At 48.3% G+C, this 25,731-nt stretch overlaps 1 protein-coding gene across 4 annotated transcripts in view; it reads left to right on the top strand.

The window, feature by feature from the left end:
• The first annotated feature begins 4,794 nt into the window (after positions 1 to 4,794).
• XYLB (xylulokinase) overlaps positions 4,795 to 25,731 on the top strand; it is a 49,436-nt gene continuing 28,499 nt past the window's right edge. The window contains exons 1-9 of one of the 4 annotated variants that reach the window (XM_032352272.1): positions 4,795 to 4,957; positions 6,263 to 6,345; positions 15,465 to 15,534; positions 17,374 to 17,454; positions 19,681 to 19,767; positions 20,369 to 20,497; positions 21,235 to 21,300; positions 22,628 to 22,700; positions 24,898 to 25,016. In XM_032352272.1, the coding sequence (XP_032208163.1) occupies positions 4,901 to 4,957; positions 6,263 to 6,345; positions 15,465 to 15,534; positions 17,374 to 17,454; positions 19,681 to 19,767; positions 20,369 to 20,497; positions 21,235 to 21,300; positions 22,628 to 22,700; positions 24,898 to 25,016 (765 nt within the window). In that variant the 5' untranslated portion in view covers positions 4,795 to 4,900. Of the gene's footprint in view, positions 4,958 to 6,262; positions 6,346 to 9,108; positions 9,128 to 15,464; positions 15,535 to 17,373; positions 17,455 to 19,680; positions 19,768 to 20,368; positions 20,498 to 21,234; positions 21,301 to 22,627; positions 22,701 to 24,897; positions 25,017 to 25,731 lie in introns of those variants that run through there. The other 3 variants (XR_004287741.1, XM_032352200.1, XM_032352132.1) reach the window with 3 other exon arrangements.

Genomic DNA, 25,731 nt, shown 5'->3' with positions numbered 1-25,731 from the left:
AAAGTTCTTTTAGTCCAAAACTTGAAAGTTCAATAGTTTATCAACCATGGTAAAAAAAAAAAAAAAAATCCCCACAATACTGAGTTAATTAAAATGGCAAAGTTACCCACTAACCACCAGTTTCTAAATCCCATTCACACAGATAATTGTTAATTACTTGGAGTTAATCTTTCCAGACCTTTCTTTCACATATACATGTTTAATTATCTGCCTCAAATGCTCATGGAGGGCGGAAGGGCAGATACCAAGGCACAAATGCAATAAAACCAGAAAAATGCAAGATACCCACACCAACATTTAATTTTCCTAAATCAAGTTTGTTTCTGAGGGGAGTACAAACACATACACAGCAGGTGTATCCACACTCTGATGAAAATAAGCACTTTCCTCCTCGCGGCTCTTGAGAATCCGTTTGCTTAAACATTAAAGTCCATCAAACTTTTCTCCAGATATAAACACAAAAATCAGCTTCAAAAAATCTTGGGGCGCCTGGGTGGCTCAGTGGGTTGGGCCGCTGTCTTCGGCTCAGGTCATGATCTCAGGGGCTCAGCAGGGAGCCTGCTTCCTCCTCTCTCTCTGCCTGCCTCTCTGCCTACTTGTGATCTCCGTCTGTCAAATAAATAAATAAAATCTTAAAAAAAAAAAAATCTTGACCTCAGCTAAATAAGTTACTGATTTAACTGGAGGCTGGACCACTCTTTACCCTCAAACTTAGACAAACAAATCTCTGTGACATCTGCCCTGTTAGAGATTATAGTTCAAAATATTTCTTTTCCCTCATAACAGCTTCCCACTCATTTTACAAAGAATTTGTACTACCTTTGATATAGAATAGAATTAAATAGAATTATTTAATTTGTAACATATCCCAAGATGAAATCTATAGAATTTCAGAGAGATATAATAACTTAGTGAACCTGAATTATAATTGATTATCTATTTCATTCCCTAATTTCTGATTATTTTTTTAAAATATTTTATTTATTTATTTGATGGGGGGTGGGGTGCACAAGCAGGGGGAAGGGCAAAGAGAAAGCGAGAATCAGACTCAGGGAGTCCAACTCAGGGTTTGGCTGGATTCCAGGACTCCAGGATCATGACCTGAGCTGAGGGCAGATCCTTAACTAACTGAGCCACCTCGGCACCCCCTGATTATTTTTTATTTTATTATTTTATTTTTATCTTTGTCTTAGAAGTGAAAGGAGTGGGAATTAAAGCTATCGACTGTTCCTAAGTTTTCACTCTTAAGACTACTTATTTAGAAAAAAATATTTATAAGCCTGGATGATTTCAACAGTTCAGTTCTAATGAACATAGATTCAGCCTGGGTGGGATAAAAAAAAAAAAAAACACAACTAGTTTTCTATTTTTACATGAACGAAATAAAACATTTTGGGATTTATACACACTGCATCTTTAGAAAGAAAGCATATTTTCTTCAGGACTTTTGCAAAGAAAAAAGGATTATTTTGAGAAAAATCCATGTTGTGTCTGCCAACTTCAAAAAATGAACAGATACTCTGGTGTTGCTTCATTAGAGACCAGATTTGAATTTAGGCTTGTCTCCATTTTCCTATGTTACAATGAATTTCATTATTGTATGTACTAAATGAAAAGTTTTTTCTTTCTCTGAAACACTTGTATCTAGTGTTTACCTCAGACTGATTAGTTTTCACTGATTTCTGTATTATGATGTAATTTATCCAGCTGACATGCACCTACAAAGAAAACACCATAATTCAAAAATCAAAGACCTTCCTACTAGAAGAAAATGTAGGCTGATATCTCTGTAGAAAAAGTCAGATAATAGCTCTGTGGTCTGACAGCAATACTGTTTAAACAAGATCAAATAGCTTTGACACTAAGGAGAAAAATCGATAGATTTTATATTTCAGTTAAAGATTTCCAACCAACAAAGGTCAAAATGGAGAAAGTCAGAAGATAAATTACATACTGGGAGAAAAGATTTGCAACATCTGAGAGAGACAGGGGATTTATACCTTGAAATGTCAGGAACTCCTGCAAATTCACACAAAAAAGCAAAAACGTCTTAACGTCCTTTGCCCAACTGAAAAATGGGCAAAGGACATAAGCATTAAGTCACTGAATGGAAAATCCCAAATGTCTAATAGGTATATATGAAGAATTGCTCAAATTCATCAGTAATGTGGGAAATGCGAATTAAAACAATGAGAAATCACTCCTCACTTACTAGATTGACAAATATTAGAAGGATAGTGTTATCCTTAAAGTAAAAAAAAGTGCCCATCTCATCAGCAAAAGCTGGTTTATTTGGGAACAGCAGAGAAGTGTAATCACGCACAACCGCACTACCACGAAACCGTAGGCAACTTTGTCGAACACAGGAGAGGACCACTCTTTTATAGAGGAAATGGGGGAGGTGGGGGGCCTATGATGTAAACAAAAAGTCCATTGGTGGAAACTAGGAGTTTGAAGTATGGTGGATTTTGATTGGCTGAATTGTGATTGTCTCTCATTGGCGGGGCTCTTGATGGGGGGATGGGGATGAAGAGGCCTTCCTTCCTCCTGCTGGGATAGTAAAGTAGTAGCTAAAGTAGCCTAGGGTAAGGTCCTTGTCTTCCTATGGAGTCTGCAATTGACTAGTGGTAGGGTGTGAGAGCTCCCCCTGCTGGCCTCTCTGTTCTTTATTCGAAATGAAGTTTGCAGTGGGAATACCAAGGACTTTATGTAAGATGTGGGGTTAGAGATACCTTTGTGCACTGTAGCCGGGAGTGTAGACTGGCAGAGATTAGGAGTAATCCAGCACTTCAATCAAACTAGTTATGCACACACAGTAGAAATCTTACTCTTGGATATATAACCCTGAAAAATTCCCCCACAAGGATCCATAGAGCCATGGATGAGGACGTTGTGTGCAGTGCTGTTTGCATTAATGGGGAGCTGACGTCCACCCAGGTGTCACTCATGGGGTGGCACAAAAATGCGGTACAATGAAATACAGTAAAATGCGGAGTTGGCATACTATTGAGTATGATGAAGCAGTTAGAAGCAAACAACGAGATCAGGGATTCCCAAATGTTCTCACTTCACAGCACCCTTAGAATCCCAACAAATTTTTCATGCAACTCCTAGGCCAAAAGCAATGGCTATGAATTCTGTGTATTAAGTAGTTACATCCAAATAGGTGAATATATATTTATGTTCTAACAACTTAGTAGTATTTGAAGAAAACAATGCACATAAATTGGAGGAGAAAATAATATTTCACTGCATTCTATGCAAATCCGACCATTGACTTCCTAGGGGTTGGCTTTGCCCGGATGCCGGAGTATCAGTTAGAGCCCCAGATGAGGAAAGGAGCCTCACTGGGGATTGTGGGTATCTTGGTCACTGAGAAGAGACTTCACGAGGGCAGTTTCTGCTTTGTTCCCAAGTCAGTGCAGGGGCTCTTTAATGGGTTCTGCGCAGGGAGACAGGTTCAAGCTTGGAGTAAAATAAGCAAAAGACTGTCTTCACTCAGGCCACAGCAGCTCTTCCGCAGGGTCCCCCAGAAACACCTCTACTGCTCGGTGTGCTTTCTCAGGGCATCAGAAGAGAGGACAACCTGAGAGACAGCAACGACTTGGAATTACACTTTCTGTCCTCATTCCTTGCTAATGGGCTAAGTCGCAGATGGGTGCTTTCTTATGTAGGCAAACGGGCCCTCAGATTTCCAGCCTTCTCTGGCCACAGTGAAAGGGCTGTTATACCAAAAGAAAGGATGAGTCACCAGAATGGGGTGGGTGCCACAGCCCACAGAGAAAAGCACCCTGAACAAGAGAAGGCCTCCCTGTGAGACAACTTGAGACAGAGCCAGCAGCCTTGTCCTTCAAAGAGATTTGTATTTTGCCATGGGCCTTCTCACAAGACTGCCCAGAAAATTGTCTTGTTTCGTGGTTAAACACTCAAATTCTGGAGTCAAACTTACTAGTGTTTGAGCCCAGTTCTGCCACTGATCTAAGAACCTCTGGCAAAAGGGAGAATCTAGGCTCTAAGCAGTTCAAGTTCAGCAAGAGAGACAGCAAGGTAATCAGACCTTTGCAAAAGTATGAGAGAGGCTCTGATAGGCTGAGAAGGCCCTGGGAGAAGCATCTCACCTGGCAGATCTTCCCAGAAGAAGTCAGTCCTAGGAACAAGAATGACACAGCCAGGTAGAATGTGGGAAAGAGATGGTGTTCTCAGTTCCAGGGGAGAAGGGAGTGGGTCTGATTTTGTTTCTCATGCGCCCGCCACATGTCTGGCACACATTAGACTACCAATACTTGCTGACCCCAGGAACGAATGAGCCTCCCTGTCCAGAACATGGGAAGCTCTGATTTTAAATACAGAGGCGGGATGTGGCCCATGTCAGACCTGGGTAACCATTCAGATTTGCTAGGACCTGACAGGGCCCACTAAAGCCCAGCGCTCCAGGGTACATTTACCTGTGACCTCCGTGTCACCAGCATGAGGGGACAGCTGCCTTAGCACCCAAGAGACAGCCATGGAAGCCTCCAGGGTCAGGGCCACCAGAAAGACAAGTAGAGATAAACTAGGTTAAAGGTGGAAACTCTGGCCCAGACGTCCTCCTAGGGAAGCGAGGCCGCGTTAGGGCAAGAGATGTGCAGGAGAGTACAGGCATAGATGGATGAGGGGGAGGGCAGGGGAGGAGATACCTGTGTTGTTGCACAGGTGTGAAGCGCGCCAGGGCCCGGCGGGACGCGTGTCCCCGTCCCGTCCCCCGGCAGGCGGCGCCAGAGCGCAAGCCCGAGAGTGACACGGGTCCGGGAGTCCAGCCGGGCGGAGCGAAGGGCGGGCCCGGCGTCTCTGGGTGCTGGAGCGCGGCGACACTGCGGCCCCGGGAAGGACGGACGGACGCGCCGCCGGACCGTCCGCGGCCATGGCCGAGCACGCCGCTCGCCCATGCTGCCTGGGCTGGGACTTCAGCACGCAGCAGGTACCGTCGCGGGCCCCGGGTCCGGGCTGGGCGGGGCGGGGCGGGCTGCCTCCTCCGGGACCGCGGGCTGGCTGGCGGGACCCGGGCGCGGGGAACCCTGGGCCGAGCCGCGGGCGAGCCTCCCTCCTGGGCTTCCTGGGGGTGCCGGCGACCCCTTCCCCCTGATGTCTAACCCGTGCCGCCTGCCGGCTAGATGCGGCCGCGACCCTGCCTGGACTCCTGCCCTCCCGGAAACGGTGGGCGCCCCCACCCCCAGCCCCGGCGGATCCCGCGGGCACGTAGCGGGAAGTGCCCGGAGCGGCCGGGGTCCCGAAGCGCTCGCCCCTCGAAGGAAGGAAAGGAAGGAAAGGAAGGACGTTAGTTGGCCGCCTGAGACTCGGCAACAGACAGACGGTAGAGGTGCACGCGGGCATAACCAGTGACCTGGAACCAGATCACTGCTTGAAACTTTTTAGGTGGAATGGGCACGATGTACGCATGAACTTTGTTCCACCCGTGGTTGGCACCAGCATGCCCAGGTCAACGTACCCGGCACTGCTGGCCCCAGGACGGGCTGTGCTGCTCCCGGGGCTCTGCGGACGGAGAGCAGAGCCAAAATGCCTTCAAACTGGGTGTGGGGTGCCAAGGGGCTACTTTCCCTTAACTTGGGAAATCAGCATCCTTGCAGTCAAACCCCACGGTCTCCGAGATGGGTCTGGGAGGGCAGGGTTAGACCAGTTTTGACCAGAAATTCCTGTGGGACTGGGCAGTGAGGTTGCCTTGCTGGGTCTCAGTGCCCATCTGTCCGAGAGAGGAGCTGTATACACCCCAGAGTTTGGAGGTCTGCTCCATCCGACCTGTATGTCTCTGGACCATGATCATAGCCTGTGGAAACAGCCCAGGGACCTTGTCTGGTCTCTCAGGTCCCTGCAGACGGGGTCCCCAGAGACATCTCCAAATCTTGCCTCTCATTCTTTCCCCTGCAAGACTTACTCAGGCATCCTTGCCAGGCTCTGGAATCAGCTCATCTATGAACATCTGGTTCTAAGACGATCTTGGCTTTGGTTGTTTAGGGGGCAAAGATGCCTTCAGCTGTATGGGTGTTTCTACTTTGCCTCAGCCTCTTCATTTTACCTACTCTTTGGGTATGTTCCCAGAGGAGGCCTCTGTTACTGTGGTTACAATGATGTACCCCCAGCATTCTGGGAGGTCTCCAGGCTGAACCACTCACTGGGGTGTGGGGCTTCACCTGGTGATGTTCCTACCCCTGGACCAGTGTAGAAGCTGAGGAAAATTCTATACACCATTTTTAAAAATGCCTTGCAGGTGAAAGTTGTTGCTGTTGATGCAGAGCTGAATGTGTTCTATGAGGACAGTGTGAATTTTGACAAAGACCTTCTAGAATTTGGGTATGTACATAGTATATATGTGTTGGGGGGGTTGGTTTTGGGGTTGTCCCTTAACCTTTTACATTCATTAACCACACTATTCTGGTGTGATATTGTGATTTAGAAGAAATACATATTTGGTCATTCAGATGGCCAAAATATATTTCTCACATGCATTTGGTCTTCATCCATAGTTCCTGCCTCACAGTTCCCCAAACCCTTGGAACTTCCTAAGAGTTGAGAGTTAGAAAGGTGTCTTTTGTTATGTGAATGGAGGTGACTTTTGGACCCCACCTGGGGGTAGGGGCTGGTTGCCCAGAAGACCAACCATGTGATTAGAGGGTTGGAATTTTCAGCTGGAGATTGAAAGGTCAATGGCCAATGACTAAGTCCTGACTGTATAATGAAGCCTTCACAAGAACTCAAAAGGACTGGGTTTGGAGAGCTTCTGGGTTGGTTTGGGCAGAGTGGCATGCCTGGAAAGGATATGGAAGCTCCCTGCACTTTCCCCATACCTCACTCTATGTACCTCTTCATCTGGCTGTGGATTCCTGTCCTTTATCATGTCCTTTAATAAATTGGTAAACCTAAGTATGAGTTTCCCTGAGTTCTATGAGCTGCTCAAGCAAATTAAAAGAACCTAAGGCCACTGGAACCAACATCTGTGACTGGTTGGTCAGAAGCACAGGGAAAAGCTTAGGGCTGGTGCCAGGTATCTAAAGTGGGTTGGGTGGGCAGTGTTGTAGGACTGACCCCTACACTGGGATTTGATGCTGTCTCTGGGTAGGTAATGTCAGATCATCTTCTGGTATCCAAGAATTGCTTGGTGGTGTGTGTAGAGGACCACCATCCCTACCTGTCCCCCACCATATTAGAGTTGCGTCCAAGAATCTGAGAGCTGATATATCTATAGATCCATTTTTATCAAACTGCAGGCGTGTTGGTCTGGGTAGACCTCTCAGCATCCTTTTTTTCCTGTGCCCTGAATGTGTTTTCCATTCCTTCCCAGTTCCATGCACTCGTTCATCCATACTTGCAGTAGGTATCAGTTGAGACTTGCTTTGTGTCAGGCACCATGCAGGGTATCAGGATTTGATGGTGAACCAGGGATGTGGTCCTTACTTTCCCAGAGCTTCCTGTTAAGTAGGGGAGACTGATACCAATCAAGGACTCTGACAAAATATTTGATTATAGACTCAGAGAAGGCCATTAAAGGAAAGGAACTCACTTCTCCAAATGTTTATTAGAAAGGAATGTGACCCAAACTTGGGGAGTGGTCAGGAAGCATCCCGAAGTAGTGTTTTAGCCAAGGTCTGAGTAAGTGGAGTTTGCCTGGTGATGGAAAGGAGAGAGCGTTCTAGGCAGAAGCAGCAGTGTGTGCAAAGGCCCTGTGGCAAGAAAGAGCACTGCTTATTCAGTGAATTGAAGAAGGCCAGTGTGGCTGGAGAGCAGAGAGGGAGGTGGAGGCTGGGCTGGGTCACATAGGCCTGGGTACAAGTTTCTCTATTAGGATACTAATACCTATGAACAGCCCCCGAAGGACCATACAGATGGGAGTAAGTTGTGACACAGTTGTATTTGTATTTTGAACAGATCTCTCTGGGTGCAGTGGGAAATCAGTTGGGGGTTGGTCATTATGCATGTTGGGAGACCATGGAGGTGTGTCAAGATCATCTGGATGGGAAATGATAGCATCTTGGAAGAGAGAGCTGGGTGGCGAAATTGACAAGTCCTGGGGAAGAACTGAATTTGAGATATGAAGGAGAGGTTTCTGGGTGGCCTTCTGGATGATGGTAGACTGAAAAGATTTTGTCTTAGGGAGAAAGATCATGAGTTTAGCTGTTGTATTAGTTTGCCAGAAAAAAAATACCACAGACTGGATATCTCAAACAACAGAAACTTATTTTCCTATAGTTCTGGAGCCTGGAAGTCCTAGATCAAGGTGCTCGTAGGGTCAGTTTCCTCTGAGAGGCCTCTCTCCTTCATTTGCAGATGGCTACCTTCTTGCTGCCTGTCACACTGTCATCCTCTGCCCCTGCATCCCTGTTGCCTCCACTGTGTTGTGTCCCCGTCTACTTTTATAAGTGCACCAGTCATACAGGATTAGGGTGTACCCTGATAACATCATTGTAAGTTAATTGCCTTTCTCAAGGCTCTTTCTCCAAATACAGTCACATTCACAGGTACTAGGGATTAGGACTTCAACCTATGAATTTTGGGGGATATAATTCAGTCCATAATAGCTGTGGACTTGTTGATTCTGAGGTGTCTCTGAGAGGGGGTTGTGGTGGAAGTGTCCCTCCACAACTGTTTTAGATGCCCCAGAAGTGGGGCACCTGGCAGGCTCAGTCGGTAGAGCGTGCCCCTCTTGATCTCAGTGTTGTGAGTTTGAGCCCCTTGTTGGGTGTGGATATTACTTAAAAATAAAATCTTAAAAAAAAAAAAAAGATATCACTTCCCTGTTGGCTCTTTGGCATGAATCACTGCTGCTCATGTTGTAGACTTGCTTTGAGCCGATGTTGGAAGCCATCTTGCATTTGTAGTTTGTATTACTGTAGACTATGTGTTTCAGTTTTGGTAGTTTTGTCTTTCAGGGATTGGTCCTTTTTTTTTTTTTTTAAGATGTTATTTATTTGACAGAGACAGACACAGCAAGAAAGGGAGCACAAGCAAGAGGAGTGGAAGAGGGAAACAGGCTTCCTGTGGAGCAGGTAGCCCAATGCAGGGCTCCATCCCAGGACCCCAAGATCATGACCTGAGCCAAAGGCAGACACTTAATGACTGAGCCACGTAGATGCCCAGGGTTGGTCCATTTTATTTAAGCTTTTAAATTTGTGGCTACAGAATTGTTCATAATATTCCCTTATTTTCCTTTGGTGTCTGTGGGATCAGTAGTGATGGCCCTTCTGTCATTTCTGATATTGATCATTTGTGTCTTCTTGCTTATTGCCTTGGTTAACCTGGCTAGAGGTTTATCAGTTTAATGATCTTTTTGAAATGTCAGCTTTCAGTTTTGTTGATTTTTCTCTACTGCTTTCCTCTTTTCATCTCTCATTGATCTCATTGATCTGTGTTCTCATTTTTAAAGACTTTTTTTTTAAAGATTTTATTTATTTATTTATTTGTGAGAGAGAGAGAAAGCGCGCGCACAGGAGAACACAAGCAGGCAGAGGCAGAGAGAGGCAGGCTCCCCACTGAGCAAGGAGCCAGATGTGGGACTCGATCCCAGGACCCTGGGATCATGACCCGAACTGAAGGCAGCAGCTTAACCCACTGAGCCACCCAGGCATCCCTGTGTTCTCATTTTTAGTATTTCTTTTCTTCTAACATGGGGTTAGAGGTGAAGGTGTTTCCTGTGCTACTGCACTTCTCAGCCTTTTCCTATTGCTTTCAGATTTTGAGTCACAGTTTGAAAGGCCTTCCCCATTCTGAGATTGTGAAGCAATTTGCCTGCATTTTTTTCTAGTTCTTGCAAGGTTTCCGTTTTCTTACATAAAAATATTTGAAGTTTATCTAGGTGTATGGCATGACATTTGTATCCAGCTCCAATTTTTTACTGATGACTCTTCAATTGTCTTGCTACCATATTTTAAAAGCTCATCTTTACCTCACTGATTTGAGATGCCAGCTTTATTTGCTAATTTCTGTGTATGGTTAGGTCGATTTCTGGGTCTTTTCTTTTGTTCCATTAGTTGGGTCTGTTCATGAGCCAGTAACGTGTTTTAATATTCCAGCTTTATAATATGATTTAATATATAGAATTGTTGGTCCCCTCTGACTGTTGTACAGTGTCCATGGACATTCTTGTTCTTTTTTTTTATTATTTAAAGATTTTATTTATTTATTTGTCAGAGAAAGAGAGCACAGGCAAGGAAAGTGGCAGGCACAGGGAGAATCAGGCCCCCCGCTGAGGAGGGGGGGGTGTTTTTTTTCCCCCCAGGACTCTGGGATCATGACCTGAGTCTAAGGCAGATGCTTAACGACTGAGCCACCCAGGCGCCCTCTTGTTCTTTTTTGATATATACTTTTGAATCAGCTTTTAAAGTTCCAGAAAGCAAAATTACTAATATTTTTATTGAAATCATATTACCTTTATAAATTAACAGTTGCGGAGAGTTAGCAACTTTATGAGATTGAGTTTTCCTGTCAAAGCATGTGTTTGTTCCGTTTGTTCAAGCTTCTTTTGAATACTTCACATGGTCTGGATATGTTTTTTTTTTTTAATTACTGGAAATTTTATTTATTTCTTTAAATATTGTGTTTATTTGAGAGAGAGAGAATGAGAGAGAAAGAGCATCAGAGTGGTGAGGGGCAGAGAAAGACGTAGACTCCCCAACAGGCAGGGAGCCCGATGTGGGACTAGATCCTGGGACTCCAGGATCCTGACCGGAGCCGAAGGCAGTTGCTTAACCAACTGAGCCACCCAGGTGCCTGGGTTTGACCTATGGATATGTTGCAGAAAGGACCATTCTACCCACCCCTCCCTATACCCAGCCCCTTTGCAAAGTGACTTTGTAGCTCCTTCCATCGAGAGATGGGAGTCATTTCCTGACCTGCAGATTTTTAACCAGTAGAACGAGAGGAAAGGAACATTGTGCAGTTCTAGACCTAAGCCTCAAGAAGGCCTTGCTGACTTCTGCTCTCATCCTTGGAACCCTGCCCAGCCACCACGTGACCAAGCTCGGGCCAGCCTGCTGGAGAATGTGAGGCACATGGCTAAGTTACCCCGGTATCCCCAGCCAAGAGAAGCAGCAGCTGGCCCCCAGAGGCAGAGCCCTCTGGCCCTCTCACTACTGCTAGCCGACACACAGAAGGAGCCCAGCCAAGCTCAGCCCAGTGACCCACAGAATTGTGAGCTAAACAAGCTTAGTAGGTTCAAGTTACTTAGCCATGAGGTGGTTTGTAACAAGGCAAAACCACGTGGTACCTCTAATTCATTTTAAACTTTCTGACTGTTGTATCTTTTTACTAATGTAGATGGGGACTTTTCTGTAGCGATTGAGCAACGATCTACCAGGCTTCTTTCCTTCTCCTGGGCTTACCCCCACCTTGCAGTTTTGGTCGGTTGTGTGACTTAAGTCCTAACCAACAGAACGTGGGAGAAAGTGAACAGGGCTCTCTATCAGAACATACAACCCTGGCTGTGATCCTCTGCCCTGTGTCTCTCTGGGTCCTGTGGCTGGATGCGAGTGTCCAGGGCACCTTGGAAACCGCTTAGAAGATGAGAAGAGCCCCTGTCCTCCTGGGTCTCTGATTAACCGCAGGGAACAGAGAACTGCCCCCGCCCCCACCCCCGCACTCCACATTCCTGGTCCCCAGCACTCCACTGATGATGCTTTGCATGAGTGGGAACTAACTTCAACTGTGTCAAACCAGGGAAATTAACTAATACAGGGTCATCCCTTCCCATCACTTGTTTTTTTTTAAATGCTCTATTGAGATAGAATTCATGTACCAAAAAATTCACTCTTTTAAAATGTACAGTTGCATGGTTTTTAATATACTCATAGAACTGGGTCATAGTCTCCACTATTTAGTTTTAGAACATTTTCATCTCCTCAAAAAAAGAAACCCTGTATTCACTAGCAGTCACTGCTTACGCCCCCTCCTCCAGCCCTGGCAAGCAGTCTTGGCGGATTTGACTATTCTGAACATTTCCTATCAATGAATTTGTGCAATGGCTGGTAATTTTTGGCAAGTTTCTTTCACTTACCATAATGCTTTCAGAGTTTCTGTTGTATGCTATGAGTACTTCATTCCTTTCTATAATATACTCAGTAACGCTCCATTTAGTATAGTTATTACATTTCGTTTATCCATACATCAGTTGCCAGATATCCAGCAAAGATAATCCAGATAATCTTTGAGCTCTTATCAACAATCCTGCTGTGAACATTCATGGATGTTATAAACTATGTTGTGCCCCCTTCCTGTCCTCTGAGAAATCCTGTTGAAGCCCTAACCTCCAGTGTGGCTGTATTTGGTATTTGGTGATAGGGCCTGTAGGGAGGTAAGTCAGGGAAATGAGGTGGTAAGGATGGGGCTCTAATCCAACAGGACTGGTGTTCTGGTAAGAGGAAGGTCTCTTTCTCCTCCCCGAGTCTGCACAGAGGAAAGGTCATGTGAGGACACGGTAAGAACATGGCCCTCTGCACATAGGAAGAACACTTTCACCAGAAACCAAAGTTGCCAGCACCTTGATCCTGGGCTTCTTGCCTCCAGAACTGTGACAAGATAAATGCCTGTTTAGACCACTCCATCTGTGGTAATTGTTACGGCAGCCGGAGCTGACTAATCGAGTGTATGAGTTTTTGTGTGGACATGTGTTCTCATTTCCACTGGGTATATACCTAGGAGTGGAATGAACAGACTTTTCCGAAGCAACAGTACCATTTTATATTCCCATGAGTGGTATAGGAGGATTGCAATTTCTCCCAAGTTTTTGCCCACATTGGTTTTTTACTATTCTTCCAATTACAGATTATAGCTGTATTAGTGGGCATGAAATGGTGGTTCATGGTGATGGTGATTTGCATCTTTCTAAGGACCAATGATGTTGAATATGTTTGGCCATTTGTGTATCCTTTTTGGAGAAATGTCCACTTGGATCCTTTGCCCATTTTTCAGCTTCCTTAGTTGTCTTTTTATTATTGAGTTCTGAAAGTTCTTTGGCTAGTCTGAAGACAAGTCTCTTAACAGACAACATGATTTCAAAACTTTTTTCACATTTCTGTGTGTTGTCTTTTCACTTTCTCGATGATCCTTTGAAACAAAAGTTTTAAATTTTAATTGTCTATTTAATCTTTTTTTTTCTTTGTTGCTTGTACTTTGGTACAGTATTTGTTAGGTTTTGGTGTTGATTTTGTATTTCACACACAAAAAATTGGAAATTTCCAAGGTGCCCTGGAACAATATAAATACTATTAGAAATACTTGTTTTTTAAAGATTTCAGAGCACTTTTCTGTGAAACATTTGGGCCTGGTGCTTTGGCAGGTGTGGGGAGCTCCAGTCTTCCCTCCTAGCAGAAATTGCCAATTTTAAGTTGTTAAATACATGCGGACTGTTTAGTTGCAATTATCATGTGTTTTGTAAAGGCAATATTTTTTTCTGATGGTTTTTATTGTCTCTTTTTATTGGAAAGTTTGCTGCTCTTTCTCACCTTTTCCCTAATAGTATCTTTTCAAAAATGTCAGTATTATTTAGTATAATTTGTGTATAAAAAAAGGACATCCATTAAAATGTACACTCGAGTGCATTTTCATAGAGGCAGACCTATAGCTGGGAAAGTGCCACCAAAATTATGATATACAGACTATCTACGTCGCTCCGAAAAGATTATTTGTGCCCCTTTGCATTCCATCCTTTCTTCCCCGCTGGACTTGGAAAACCACTGACCTCCTTTTCCACAACAGGTGGATTTGTGCTTTCTGGCATTTGATACACATGGCGTCATATAATACGGACTCTTGTGGGCCTGGCCTCCTTCACTCAGCATGATTATTGGAGGTTCATCTCTGTCAGTGTGTGTATCAGTAGTTCACTTTTTTTTTTTTTTTAAGATTTTTATTTATTTATTTCTCAGAGAGAGCAGAAGCATGGAGAGCTACAGGCAGAACTGGCAGAGCTGGCAGAGCAGGCAGAGGGAGAAGCAGGCTCCCCACCGAGCAAGGAGCCCAATGTGGGACTCGATCTCAGGACCCCGGGATCGTGACCTGAGTGGAAGGCAGATGCTTAACCCACTGAGCCACGCAGGTGCCCCAGTAGTTCACTTTATTATTATTACTATTATCATCATCATGTAGTACTCCACCACACACACACATACATACCATAATTTATCCATTCACCTGCTTGGGGACACCTGAGTTGACTCCAGATTTTTTTTTTTAATATTTTATTTATTTGACAGAGAGAGACTCAGTGAGAGAGGGAACACAAGCAGGGGGAGTGGGAAAGGGAAAAGCAGACTTCCCGCTGAGCAGGGAGCCTGATGCGGAGCTCAGTCCCAGGACCGTGGGATCACGACCTGAGCCAAAGGCAGAGACGTAACGACTGAGCCCCCCAGGCGCCCCTGACTCCAGTTTTCTGTTGCCACAGATAAGGTTGCTGTGGAAACTTGTGTATAAACCTGCCTTGGAACTTTTACTTTCATTTCTCTTGGCTGGAAAATTAGGAATAGAATCTCTGGGTCCCATGGTTATCTCATAGCATCTAGCTATGGATTCTGAGCTGTTTGTTTGTTAAAGATTTTATTTATTTATTTGATTGAGAGAGATTGAGAGAATGAGTGGCAGGAGAGGCAAGAGGGAAAGCCAACTCCCAGTAAAGCAGGGACTCGTGGGACTCGATCCCAGATAACCCCGGGATCATGACCTGAGCTGAAAGGCAGATGCTTAACCGACTGAGTCAGTCAGGCTCCCTGTTGTTGTTGTTGTTGTTGTTATTGTTTTAAACTCATCCTTGAGGGGTGCCTGGGTGGCAACAGTCGGTTAAGCATATGCCTTTGGCTCAGATCATGATCTCAGGGTCCTGGGATCGAGCCCTGCATCAGGCTCCTTGCTCAGTGGGCTTCTGCTTCTCCCTATACCTCTGTGCTTTCTCTCTCTCAAGTAAATAAACAACATTTAAAAAATAAAGATAAATGCATCATTGAAAGAGTTGGATTTTGTCAAATCAGTTATTTGCACGAGGGCCTTATGGGGGGACGAGGGTAGGGAGAGGGGTCCAGGCAACTTTCCAGGCTTGCAATTCAAGGACTCCCTGTTCTGATGGCCAAGAACGTTTCCTGCAGACACAGCACCTCTGTGTGGCACATCCTTTCTACCTCTCCAAACCCAGTGGGCTTGGGAGGGTTTTAATCCAACTCTGCACCCCCTAGTTCCCTCATGACCACAGTGCCAAGTGGCGCCATGCCTACCTTCCAGGGCGAGCCCCTCATATTTAGAAGGCTTAGTTTTGCTGGTGTCTTCTGAGAATCACCACCCCTGAGCGATTCCCTAGGTCTCCTCTTTCCCTCCTGCCAGCGTTATTCAGCCTCATTCAGTTTAGAGTGTTCCCACTGACGTTGGGGAAGGGGCGTTTCTGTCCCCACCGGGTCCCTGCCCAAGGCCCTGCCCAGCACTCTGTCTTGTTCTTGTAGGACTCAGGGTGGAGTTCACGTTCACGAGGACGGACTGACAGTGACCTCTCCAGTCCTGATGTGGGTCCAGGTAAGCACAGGGAGCCCAGACTCTTTGTTGAGACCAGGTCCTCATTGGGTGAGGGAGTCAGCCTGGCTCCTCGGGCTAGACTCCCCTCAGCACGTGTCAGTACTTCCGAGCCAAGAGGGCACAGAAAGGTCTAGCAGATCTGGTGCTAGAGCACTGGCAGGCCCTGCCGGGAAGTAGCCATCCTGAGAATACCGCCTTTCCCAAACCTTTGCCAGACACTGCGGGAGGCCCTCTGGCCAACCTTCAAACCCTGAGATGCAGACACAGCACTGACGTTTTAGGGTTCGGGCTCAGATGGACCCCAGGCCAGGCCTGCTTGCTCAGGACTGACAGGAAAGGAAGTTGCCTGTTGCCAAACATGGGTGACCCATGGTGCCGTGGGACCAGGGGTATGGCCAGTACAGAACAGCATGATAGGGCTAGGTCTGCCTCGGGGGTCCCGAGACCCTGAAACTGGAAGCCAGCCAAAGGCAATGCTCAGTTTGTCTGCCAAAGCTGGTCCAGTCCTCTGGTACCTGGTTAAGCAGTTCCCTCTCCTGAATTCTTTCTGTTAAGATAACTAGTGTAATTTAAAAATTTTTTTAAATCAACTTAACCCTGACTCATACTGGAGGATTAGGGTAAAAGACAGCTTTCTACCAGCCAGGCCAGCTAGAATGGACTTCCCAAGGCTAAGCCAGACCAAGGGGTGCTGGGGTGACAGGCAAGAGTCTGTGTCTAGAGGTCCCAGTGATAATGTCAGGGACTTTGATAGATTGGGGCCTTAACTTGAGGTGATGAGCAATAGGTAGAGAGCCAGACTTGGGGGTGGGGCCCCATGATTTCTCACTGTGAGCAGCGCCCCAGGATTGGATCTGTTCTAGCTTTGCCAGTCCCCTGTCCAGCTATGCCCCATCCCCTGCTCAGGGTTTGGCCAGGAGGGCCCAGTTGGCACAACCTGGGCTGCGAGAGGAGCCCTCCCAGCAGAGGGTAGGGATGATGGAGTCAGGTCAAAGCTCCAGTGGCTGTTCTACCCTCGAGGGAAACACAGCCTGGAGTGACTCTCTGATTCCTGCCCTGAAGTCTTAGGGAGCATTAGGCTGTGCTGGGCAGCATCATCGATCCCACAGTTGGGGTCTTGCAAGAAAGAAGATTGCACCCAGATGGTGGGGGGTGGAATGGGGATTGGGACAGATGGCCATCTCTGCCTACCCTTTCCAGCCTGGTGCTCCTGGACACAGAGTCTAGGCCTGGTCCCCTCTCCCTCCGATGGGGGCTGTCTACTTTGCTCTTCCCCTCTCTGTTGCAGTGAAATCACACCAGTAGTTCAGAGGTTGAAAATGCAAATAAAAGAAACCACAATTTTTTTTTTAAAGATTTTATTTATTTATTTGTCAGAGAGAGTGAGCACAGGCAGACAGAGTGGCAGGCAGACGCAGAGGGAGAAGCAGGCTCCCTGCTGAGCAAGGAGCCCAACTCAATCCTAGGACGTTGGGATCATGACCTAAACCGAAGGCAGCCACTTAACCAACTGAGCCGCTCAGCCATCCCAAGAAACCACAATTTGATGCACTTTGTTTTTGCTCTTCCTGAGTGCTTAGGCATCCCAGATTGGAGAAGCAGAATTTGAGGGACCCATGGTTTCTGACTCCTTCTATTTAAGCTATTTTTACTGTGGTTCATCTTTTTATTTGATTGGTGCTGACTTTAATGAATTATTCCAGGCCTTATCCATCCTAAGCAATCAGCTCTCTTGCATCTCCGGGATAACGGCAAGCACTAGGGTTTCAGGGCTCAGCCCATGGGTTTGCGTGACTCGGTGGTTCTGGACAGTTATGGTGGGCTCTGTTTGTCTTTCAGGCTCTGGATATCATCTTGGAGAGGATGAAGGCTTCAGGCTTCAATTTCTCTCAAGTCCTCGCCCTGTCTGGGGCGGGCCAGGTTTGTCTGTAGCAGCCCCCCTGTGGCGTGTGGGCGGCCATTGGGAAGGGGTGGGGGCTCCCCTAGAGGGAATGCTGCCCTCGAGAGTCACTGCACACTTTCTATTGTTGGTAGAGCCCTGCTGCTCTGCTACCTCGGAGATTGTAGAGTGTGTGCCTTCTTGCAAAGGATCGGAGGTGGCTGGAAATGTGCAGCATTATCCAGAACAGGACCCCGGGTGAGGAAGAACTGGATAGAGGTCGTCGATTGAGGTAGAGGAAGCATTTGGCGTGCATTGATGATGCCTGCCTGGGAGCACTGGCATTGCTTTTCTGTTTCCTGGAAGTAGAGGCAAAGTCAAACATTCGACTTCTAATGAGAGCAGTTTTAGTAGTAGCAATATTTGTAAAAATAATAACAAAACACACCGACTGAGCACTTAGTGCAGGCCAGGTGCCCGCTGAGCGTTTTACATAGACTGTCTTTTTGTCTTTTTAAGAAAGAGAGAGAGAGCATGAATAGGGGGAGCAGTAGAGAGAGAGGGAGAGAGAATTTCAAGCAGACTCAGTGCTCAGTGTGGAGCCCAGTGTGGGGCTCACAACCCTGAGGTCATGACTTGAGCCTAAACCAAGAGTCCACTGCTTAACCGAGGAGCCACCCAGGCGCCTCTTACTTAGACGATTTAACCTAATCGTTACAGTGTTTTAGGAGGCGGTGTCAGGGTGTGGTTAGCACAGGAACACTGGGTCTGCTGCCGGGCTCTGTCCCCAGGCTCGCCATTTAAAAGTAGTGACTGGGGCATGTCATCGAACTTTCTGGGGCCTCCTGTCCTCCTCTGCCTGAGGTTCAATGTGAATGTGAAATACTTAGTGCATAAAAACTTCATGTAAGTTTTAGCTACTACCTTTAGTATCATTGCCATTTACCTGAGGACACTGAGGCGCAGAGGGGTGATGCCACTTACCCAAGGTCACACAGCTGCCTGGTGGAGGAATCAGGACCCAAGCTGAGTCTTACCCTCTGAATCACTTTGCTCCGTGGTGGATTAGCCTGCTTTCACATCCTTGTGAGAGAGTGCTTACAGATTTTTCTGAGCCACCTCTTCTCCTCTGTCCTCCAGCCTAACAGGAATTTAACGCTCCTGTCCTGTTCGACAGATTCCCCGGGAGATCTTGCCCACCTCTCTCATCTGAACCACAGGCTGGGATACCCTGTCCCTCCTGGGCATCCCCTGATCCCATGCCAGGTGTCCCCAAGAACACCTCCAGCTTACCCCAGGGCCACAACCCACCTGTCATCTTTGATTGTCTAAGGGGTCTCCGTGCCCTGTTGATTTGTTACGTGACTCTTGAATCTCCCACCTCCTCTCCAATCCTGCCTCTCTTGCCCCAAGCTGAATATCTACGATTTTTCTTTGGGACTCTGCTTGGGCCTCCCTGACTCTCAGGTACCTTCTCCGTGACTCCTAAACCCTTTCATACACTCAGCCCTGGCCATGGCACTCCCTTGCTAACCCAGAGTTCCCACACCTCTGAGATAAGTCCCCACCTCCAGGCCCTGGCGCTCAGGCTGCCACCTCCCCCCTTAAGCCCCCACCACCTCCCTCTTGCCCAAGACTCAGCCCACTGTGTCAGGTGCCACCGCTCCCTGCACTTGCCAGCCTCTCTCAGCCATGCCTGCTCTCTGCATGGAGCACCCATGCGCTTAGCTCCAGCCCCTTTCCTACTAAACAGGGCCCCTTCTGCCAGCGCGTTCAATGGCCCTCCTCGGTGTCCCCACTGCCCTGCCACTGCACATCCACAGGGTTTTGTAATTGTGTGTTTGTGTCTTCCTCCCTGACTCACCGACCACATCGTAGAGAATAAGGACAGTACTATTCTCTTCATCCACCCCGTTGCCCGGCATGACCTAGGTGCTCTGTAAATGTTCGTTGAGTGAACGAATGGGTAACTGAATAAAGGAATGAATTTCAGGTACTATTGTGAGCGATATGTTTTTACAGTACAATTTTACGAGGATACCAAGATCCAAACCACTAATTCTTTCTTGGACCCTTCCTTTAAGTTTTGAGGGGGACAGGGCAGAGTTCTCATTTTCTAGAGCTGATAACCAAGTCTCAGAAAGGGTGAGTTCTGTAAGAAGTGGCAGGGCCAGGCTTGGAGCCAGTTCTTTGGGGTGTGTTCTGGACTCTGGGAGGTGATCCCAGTGTGTGGCCATGTGAGCATGTGCTTGGTTTTCCCTTGACAGCAACATGGAAGTGTATACTGGAAGGCTGGGGCCAGCCGCGTGTTGACAAGCCTGTCACCAGACCTCCTGTTACATAAGCAGCTGCAGGTAACCGTGGGAAGAAGGGCCCAAGCCCCTCTGGGCCCTGAAGTCTGGGGCTTTTGTGTATTGTCAAGGGTTTGGGAACTTTGGCTCAGGCAGTAGTGCAGTAAACAGGGTCTGCCCTGCCTCCTGCTGGGTACAGCTGGTGTCTGGATGGAGGGTCAGGTGCTGATAGCCCTCGTCTTGGGTCCCTTCCTTGTAGGCATGGCTCTGGCTAGCTTCCCCCTCAGAGAGCTTGCCTTGGCGTGTGATGCCTCTGGGTGGTGCTGGGAAGGCAGGCTCCGTCTTCTCCATGGTTCCCCGCCGCAAATGCCCCTGGGAAATGGCACTTTGCGGCAGCTCTAGCCCTCCCCTGCTTATCTCCAGTATCGCCAGTGGTGCTCAGGTTTCCTCCTCAGAACCTTCTACCTTGAGCTTTCTGGGGAGAGACACCAGTGGACCAAGCCGAGGTTTGGGTGGGAAGGGCTTAACCACGGGTCTCCCAAGGTCACGTCCAGTGGGGAGGTGACCATACCTGCTGTCATAGGTGGTGGAACCACCAGTGCTGGGGCGGCTTCCAGAGTCAGCAGGCAGAGTTCAAGCCTGTGCCTTTGTTCCTCCTTTCCAGGAGTGTTTCTCCATCAGGGACAGCCCAGTATGGATGGACTCCAGCACCACAGTCCAGTGCCGCCGACTAGAGGCCGCCGTGGGCGGGGCGCAGGCTCTCAGCTGCCTCACCGGCTCCCGAGCCTATGAGGTAAGCAGTGCCTGCCTGGGGCTGGGGGCCAGGGTTGGTCCTGGGAGGAGGGTCCTGTTGCTGGTTTTGGCCCCCTGTCCCTGGGTGTCTGGGACACAGCTGGTGACCTGCCCCAGTGGGGATCCCATGAGGCCCTGTGTGTATTGCCCCTGCAAAGCCAGGATTGGGCACTTTGGCCCCTGGTTCTGCCCAAGGCTGTCCTGCCTCCCTCTGCTGCCCACAAGCAAGGATGGGTCTCTTGTTGCCCAGCAGGGGACCGAGGTGGGCTCATAGCCATGCTCTCTGCAGGGTGATGATGGCACTTCCTCTGACCTGGGGATAAAAATAGCACTCATGCTTGGGACAGTTTTGAAGCCGAAGGGAGTCAATGTATGCAAGGCATTTAGTACAGCTCCTGGAAAAGTAAAAGAGGAATGAATAAATAAAAGGAATGCCTCTTTCCTGCTGGCTTCAGCCCCTGTTCTTGGAGCTGGCTCTGACTAGCCCACTTTGGCTCATGATTGGGGGTAGGGAACATAGCCTCTTCTCCTGCACAGGTGCCCTTGGTCAGCACAGTCCCTGCGGTGGGGGGTGGCGTGGGGTGGAGCAAGGCTTTTCCAGTAAGGGTGTGCCGCAAACATTTCTAGGTTTGAGGCCTTTGTAAAGCGTTCACGATACTAACTCACATCCAGAGCATGCTACGGCGACCTCACTGCACATAGGATTTGGGTTTTTAAGAATTTGCGCTCTTTTTCCAGCGTTTTACAGGAAACCAGATTGCAAAGATTTACCAGCAGAATCCTGAGGCCTATGCACACACAGAGGTTAGTTAAATGATCTTAATTTGATTTAAGTCCTAGTTGAATTTCTTTTATAATACTACCTTTAGCATAAATAGATCTCATGTTCATTGGCCAAAAATATTGATTAGCAGACATTAGAAATGGTGTATGTTTGGCTTACTTATTTCTCACTGGTAAGCCATCTCCAAAGAGGAGGGGAAAAGGAAATCATGGGAAAGAAAAATCAGGGCCTTTCCCCACCAGTGGGGTGGAGGTCAGGGGCAGAGGTCAAGGAGAGGGTGGGAGCCCTGAGGACTGGTGTCTTCCTGGGGCCTCCTGAGTAGGAGATCCAGGTGCTCCTCAGTTTCCTGCCTGCTTAGTGCAGGATGGCTACCAGGCACTCGATTGGCGCCGGCTCACTGTTTTCTTTGGAAATGGGGAAAGCTGGACCCATGTGGCTGCAGCTGTGGCCCTTCTGCCAGAGCCTGTGTCCCAGGAGCTCAGATTCATTCTTTGATCCACAGGCGGTGAAAGGCAGCACTTAATGCTGCCTGGGAAGTAGTTCCATACCTTGGCTAGTGATTTTCATCTCCGCATCATTAGAAAATGATCAGTGTATATTAAACCAAAGTGCCTTTTTAATATTGGAAGTTAACAACATCCCATTTATTACGTGACGACTCAAGTTTCCAGATTTCTCTGCAGCATTAGCTGTGTAGATTCCCGGGGAGGAGAGGGCAGAGACGAAAAACCCTCTCCACATTCTGTGTGTAGAACAAAGGTGGCCTGAGGGGGACAGGAGGTTTTGGCATTCTCTGCTGTGATTCCTGCCTGGAAGCACAGACCCTCGGGGACATTGGAAGTCTGTTATCCATTCCTCCAGCTCATGCCTGGGGTTTGTGGCTTCTGAGGGACCGACTTCCACTCACACTTATTCTGAATCCCCAAGAGTGTCTTTGTTGATTCTAAATCCTGTGGCCACGCATCCCACTTCCCTTGTGACTAGATATAAAGACCACAGAAACAGAGAAAGGAAATCGGGCTCCTTGGATGCCCGGCAGAAGGGCCACTTCCCTGAGCACGGCTTTTCTACAGGCCTTGTTGCTCTTCCTCTTTGCTGGACTTGATGGTTCTCTGGCTGGTCAGAAACTGCAGAGTGAGGCACTCCCCCAAGGACTCGGTTCTTGGTATTCCAGATACATATGCCAACAGTCCTGTCTCTAGGATACTCTCTCACCGCCATTACTGGGCCATCTCACTCCACGTTTCCGCTTCCCTCCCTGATTTAAAACTCTTCTCAGGTGGTGGGTATCAGAGTATTAAGTTGCTTATGGTATGGCCTATCTCACTGCCTCTCTCTCTTTCACAGAGAATTTCTTTGGTTAGTAGTTTCGCTGCTTCCCTGTTCCTTGGGTCTTACGCCCCTATCGACTACAGTGACGGTAAGCCTTCGGAGTCCTGGCAGGCGGTGCCTGTTCAGTATGTGGGTGGATGGGTGCGCCTGTGGGCAGCGTGGGCAGGGCAGACTTTTAGCCCTGTCATCTTTTGCTATGAAGGGAGTGTGTTAGTTATCTTTTGCTGTGTAATGAATGCTCCAATGCTTAGCAGAGTAGGAACTTTTTTTTAAAAGATTTTATTTATTTATTTGACAGAGAGATCACAAGTAGGCAGAGAGGCAGGCAGAGAGAGTGGGGGAAGCAGGCTCCCTGCTGAGCAGAGAGCCTGATGCGGGGCTCCATCCCAGGGCCCTGGGATCATGACCTGAGCCGAAGGCAGAGGCTTTAACCCACTGAGCCACCCAGGCGCCCCAAGTAGGAACTTTATTTTTTAATATTTTATTTATTTGAGAGAGAGAGAGGGAGAGGGAGGGAGGGAGAGCACAAGCAGAGGGAGCAGCAGGCTCCACTGAGCAGGGAACCTGTTGCCAGATTTGATCCTGGGAGCCTGAGATCATGACCTGAGCTGAAGGCAGACGCTTCACCGACCAAGCCACCCAGGCCCCCTGACTGCAAGTGTTTATTATCTCACAGGATTTCTGCAGGTCCGTAGTCTGGGAGCCGGTAAGCTGGGTGGGCCTGGTCAGGAGCTCTCATGAGGTGGTGGTCAAGCTGGCAGCCAGGACCAGCCATCGAAAGGCTTGACTAGGGCTGGAGGATCCATTTCCAGAGCGCCAAACTTCTTAGCCAGAGGCCTCACTTCCTCACCACATGGGCCTCCCATAGGACACAGTGACAGTGGGTGGATCCCCGCCCCCCCCGCCCCACCCCGCCTGAGCGAGGGATGAGACAAAAGTGTGGCCAAGCAGAAGCCGCAGAATCTCTACACCTTAACCTTGGAAGTGATGTGCCATCCCTTCTGGCTCACCCTGCTGGTCGCACAGACCTTCCCAGGTGCGGGAAGGCAGGGACCTCACTAGGTGGGAACAGCAGGGCTCGGGGTGGGCGTAGGCCGCTTGGAGCCTGGTTCTCACAAGGTGTTGTTTCTTGAAGTTGTGTTCACATCTGGGGAACTCAAGGGAGTGGTGAGTTTCTGAGTCAGTGCCTTGCCAAAAATTAATGTAAGCGATGCCAGTGAGGAAGGAGAGCCGGGATGAGGCTGCCGAAGGTAGTTTTGCATGAGGCCATGCTAAAGGCCAAACAGCAGAAGGAAGCAGAGTGCAGAGCGAGAGCCCAGACTGATGCTTGTGACCTCAGAGGAGTCTCGGAAGGCTCAGAGCCCCCTGGAATCCAGCTGGAGTTGTCCGAGTGCTGTCGTTGGCCACATACTATTCTAGCGTTCAGGGAGAGAAAGTAAGGTGTCAAAGAGGTGGTCCCCGAGCTTCACTCACAATCTGGGGAAGACAGGGTTCCCACAGGTAGCTGCACACAAGTCAGGCCAGCAGGACCCTGAACCTGGAATAGCCCCTGTCCACCCGTCTTCACCATACCCACCCTGGGGCTGTTATGTGCTGCTGGGAAAAGTCACAGCCCTGCTCCCATTGGTGTTCCAAAGTTCGGGTTCTATAGCCTTGCTGGGCCCTCGGCTCCACTCTCCTCACTCCCCCGAGAAGTCACTCCCTGATTTACCAGGCATCTCACTTCCTTCCTTGGGTCCCTGCTGATGGCTGTCTGCCTCCACCTGGGCCCAGTGGAGGAGGAAGAGAAGAGCCCTTCTCTGCTCTGGCTTCTCTCCCCTTTGCTGTCCTCAGGAAAGCGTTGGGAGACGTAGATTGTTTTCAGACAGACTTTGGGAGCTGATCCCCGTGATGTTCTTGAAAAGTTAGAGGTGACTAGGGAAGCCTGAGGGCTGACCCACATCGGCATGGAGCCACCTCTGCACAGACCCCTCGAGCCCCAGGGGACACGGAGAATAGTTCCTCATCAGCGTAGTGCCAGGTCTTAGGACCACAGATTCCTAGGCTGACATGAGGAATATTTGGAGGAGGTGGTGGGGCTGTGTGTTTCCAAGGCCCCTGCTGACCTCTGGTTCTCCAGCTCTCTAGTTGCCTAATGACCCAGGCACACTGCATGCATTCCATTGGGAAGAGCTCCAGGTATGATTTTGTGGCAAGAACTGGATCAGCTTTCCACCAGATGGGCGCATGTTCACCACAGGTCCTTTGCAAAGATGTTTCTGTTTCTCGTTTCCTTCATTCCTTAGGTTCTGGAATGAATTTGTTGCAGATCCAGGACAAAGTCTGGTCGCAGGTCTGCCTTCGCGCCTGTGCACCTCATTTAGAGGAGAAGCTTGGCTCACCTGTACCGTCATGCTCTGTGTTGGTAGGTCCCCGTGCAGGTGACATGGCTCATTTCCAAGCGGGCAGCTACTGGGGCAAGCAATGCAGAATACACACACACACACACGCACGCACACAGAGTCACCCTCATTCATTTCTTTACACACAGGCATACAAACGCGGATTTTCAGGCTAGTGTAAGGGAAGTATTTGATGTACAGCAAAGCCAAATGTCTGGATCAGTGCCTTGCATTTAGCAGGGACTCAAGTGCACATACAGATGACTGCCTCGTGGCAGCAAGGTGTGGGGAAGGGGACCTGGGAAAATTCCACTAGAAATTTATTAGAACAGGAAGAAAAGTAGAAGGTGTAAGTGGTGGGTGATTACGCACTTTAGGAAAAAGTACACAGAATGCTGACATTCTAGGGCTAGATACCACCTCTGAAGCTTAAAATGGGCAGTCTGGAGAAAATAGAAATATGAACAAGCTGAGGGAGAACGCAGGCTGTGTGGCAGACTGCACAGGCTGGATTCCTGCCTCAGCTGCTCACCAGTTCTGTGACTTTCTTCTGTACCTCAGTTTCCCCATCATTTCCATAATTCCTGAAATAGTGGGAATAATGATATTCTCTGTGTCATGCAGACTTGTGCAGAATAAATGAGTTAGTGCACTTAAAGCGCTTAAGATGGGGTGTCTACCTAGCTCAGTTAGAGCATGCATCTCTTGATCTCGGGGTTGTGAGTTTGAGCCCCACTC

This window comes from Mustela erminea, chromosome 1 (assembly GCF_009829155.1).
Source record: "Mustela erminea isolate mMusErm1 chromosome 1, mMusErm1.Pri, whole genome shotgun sequence".
Classification (NCBI taxonomy): Eukaryota; Metazoa; Chordata; class Mammalia; order Carnivora; family Mustelidae; genus Mustela; species Mustela erminea.
This window is presented reverse-complemented; position numbering and strand designations above follow the sequence as displayed.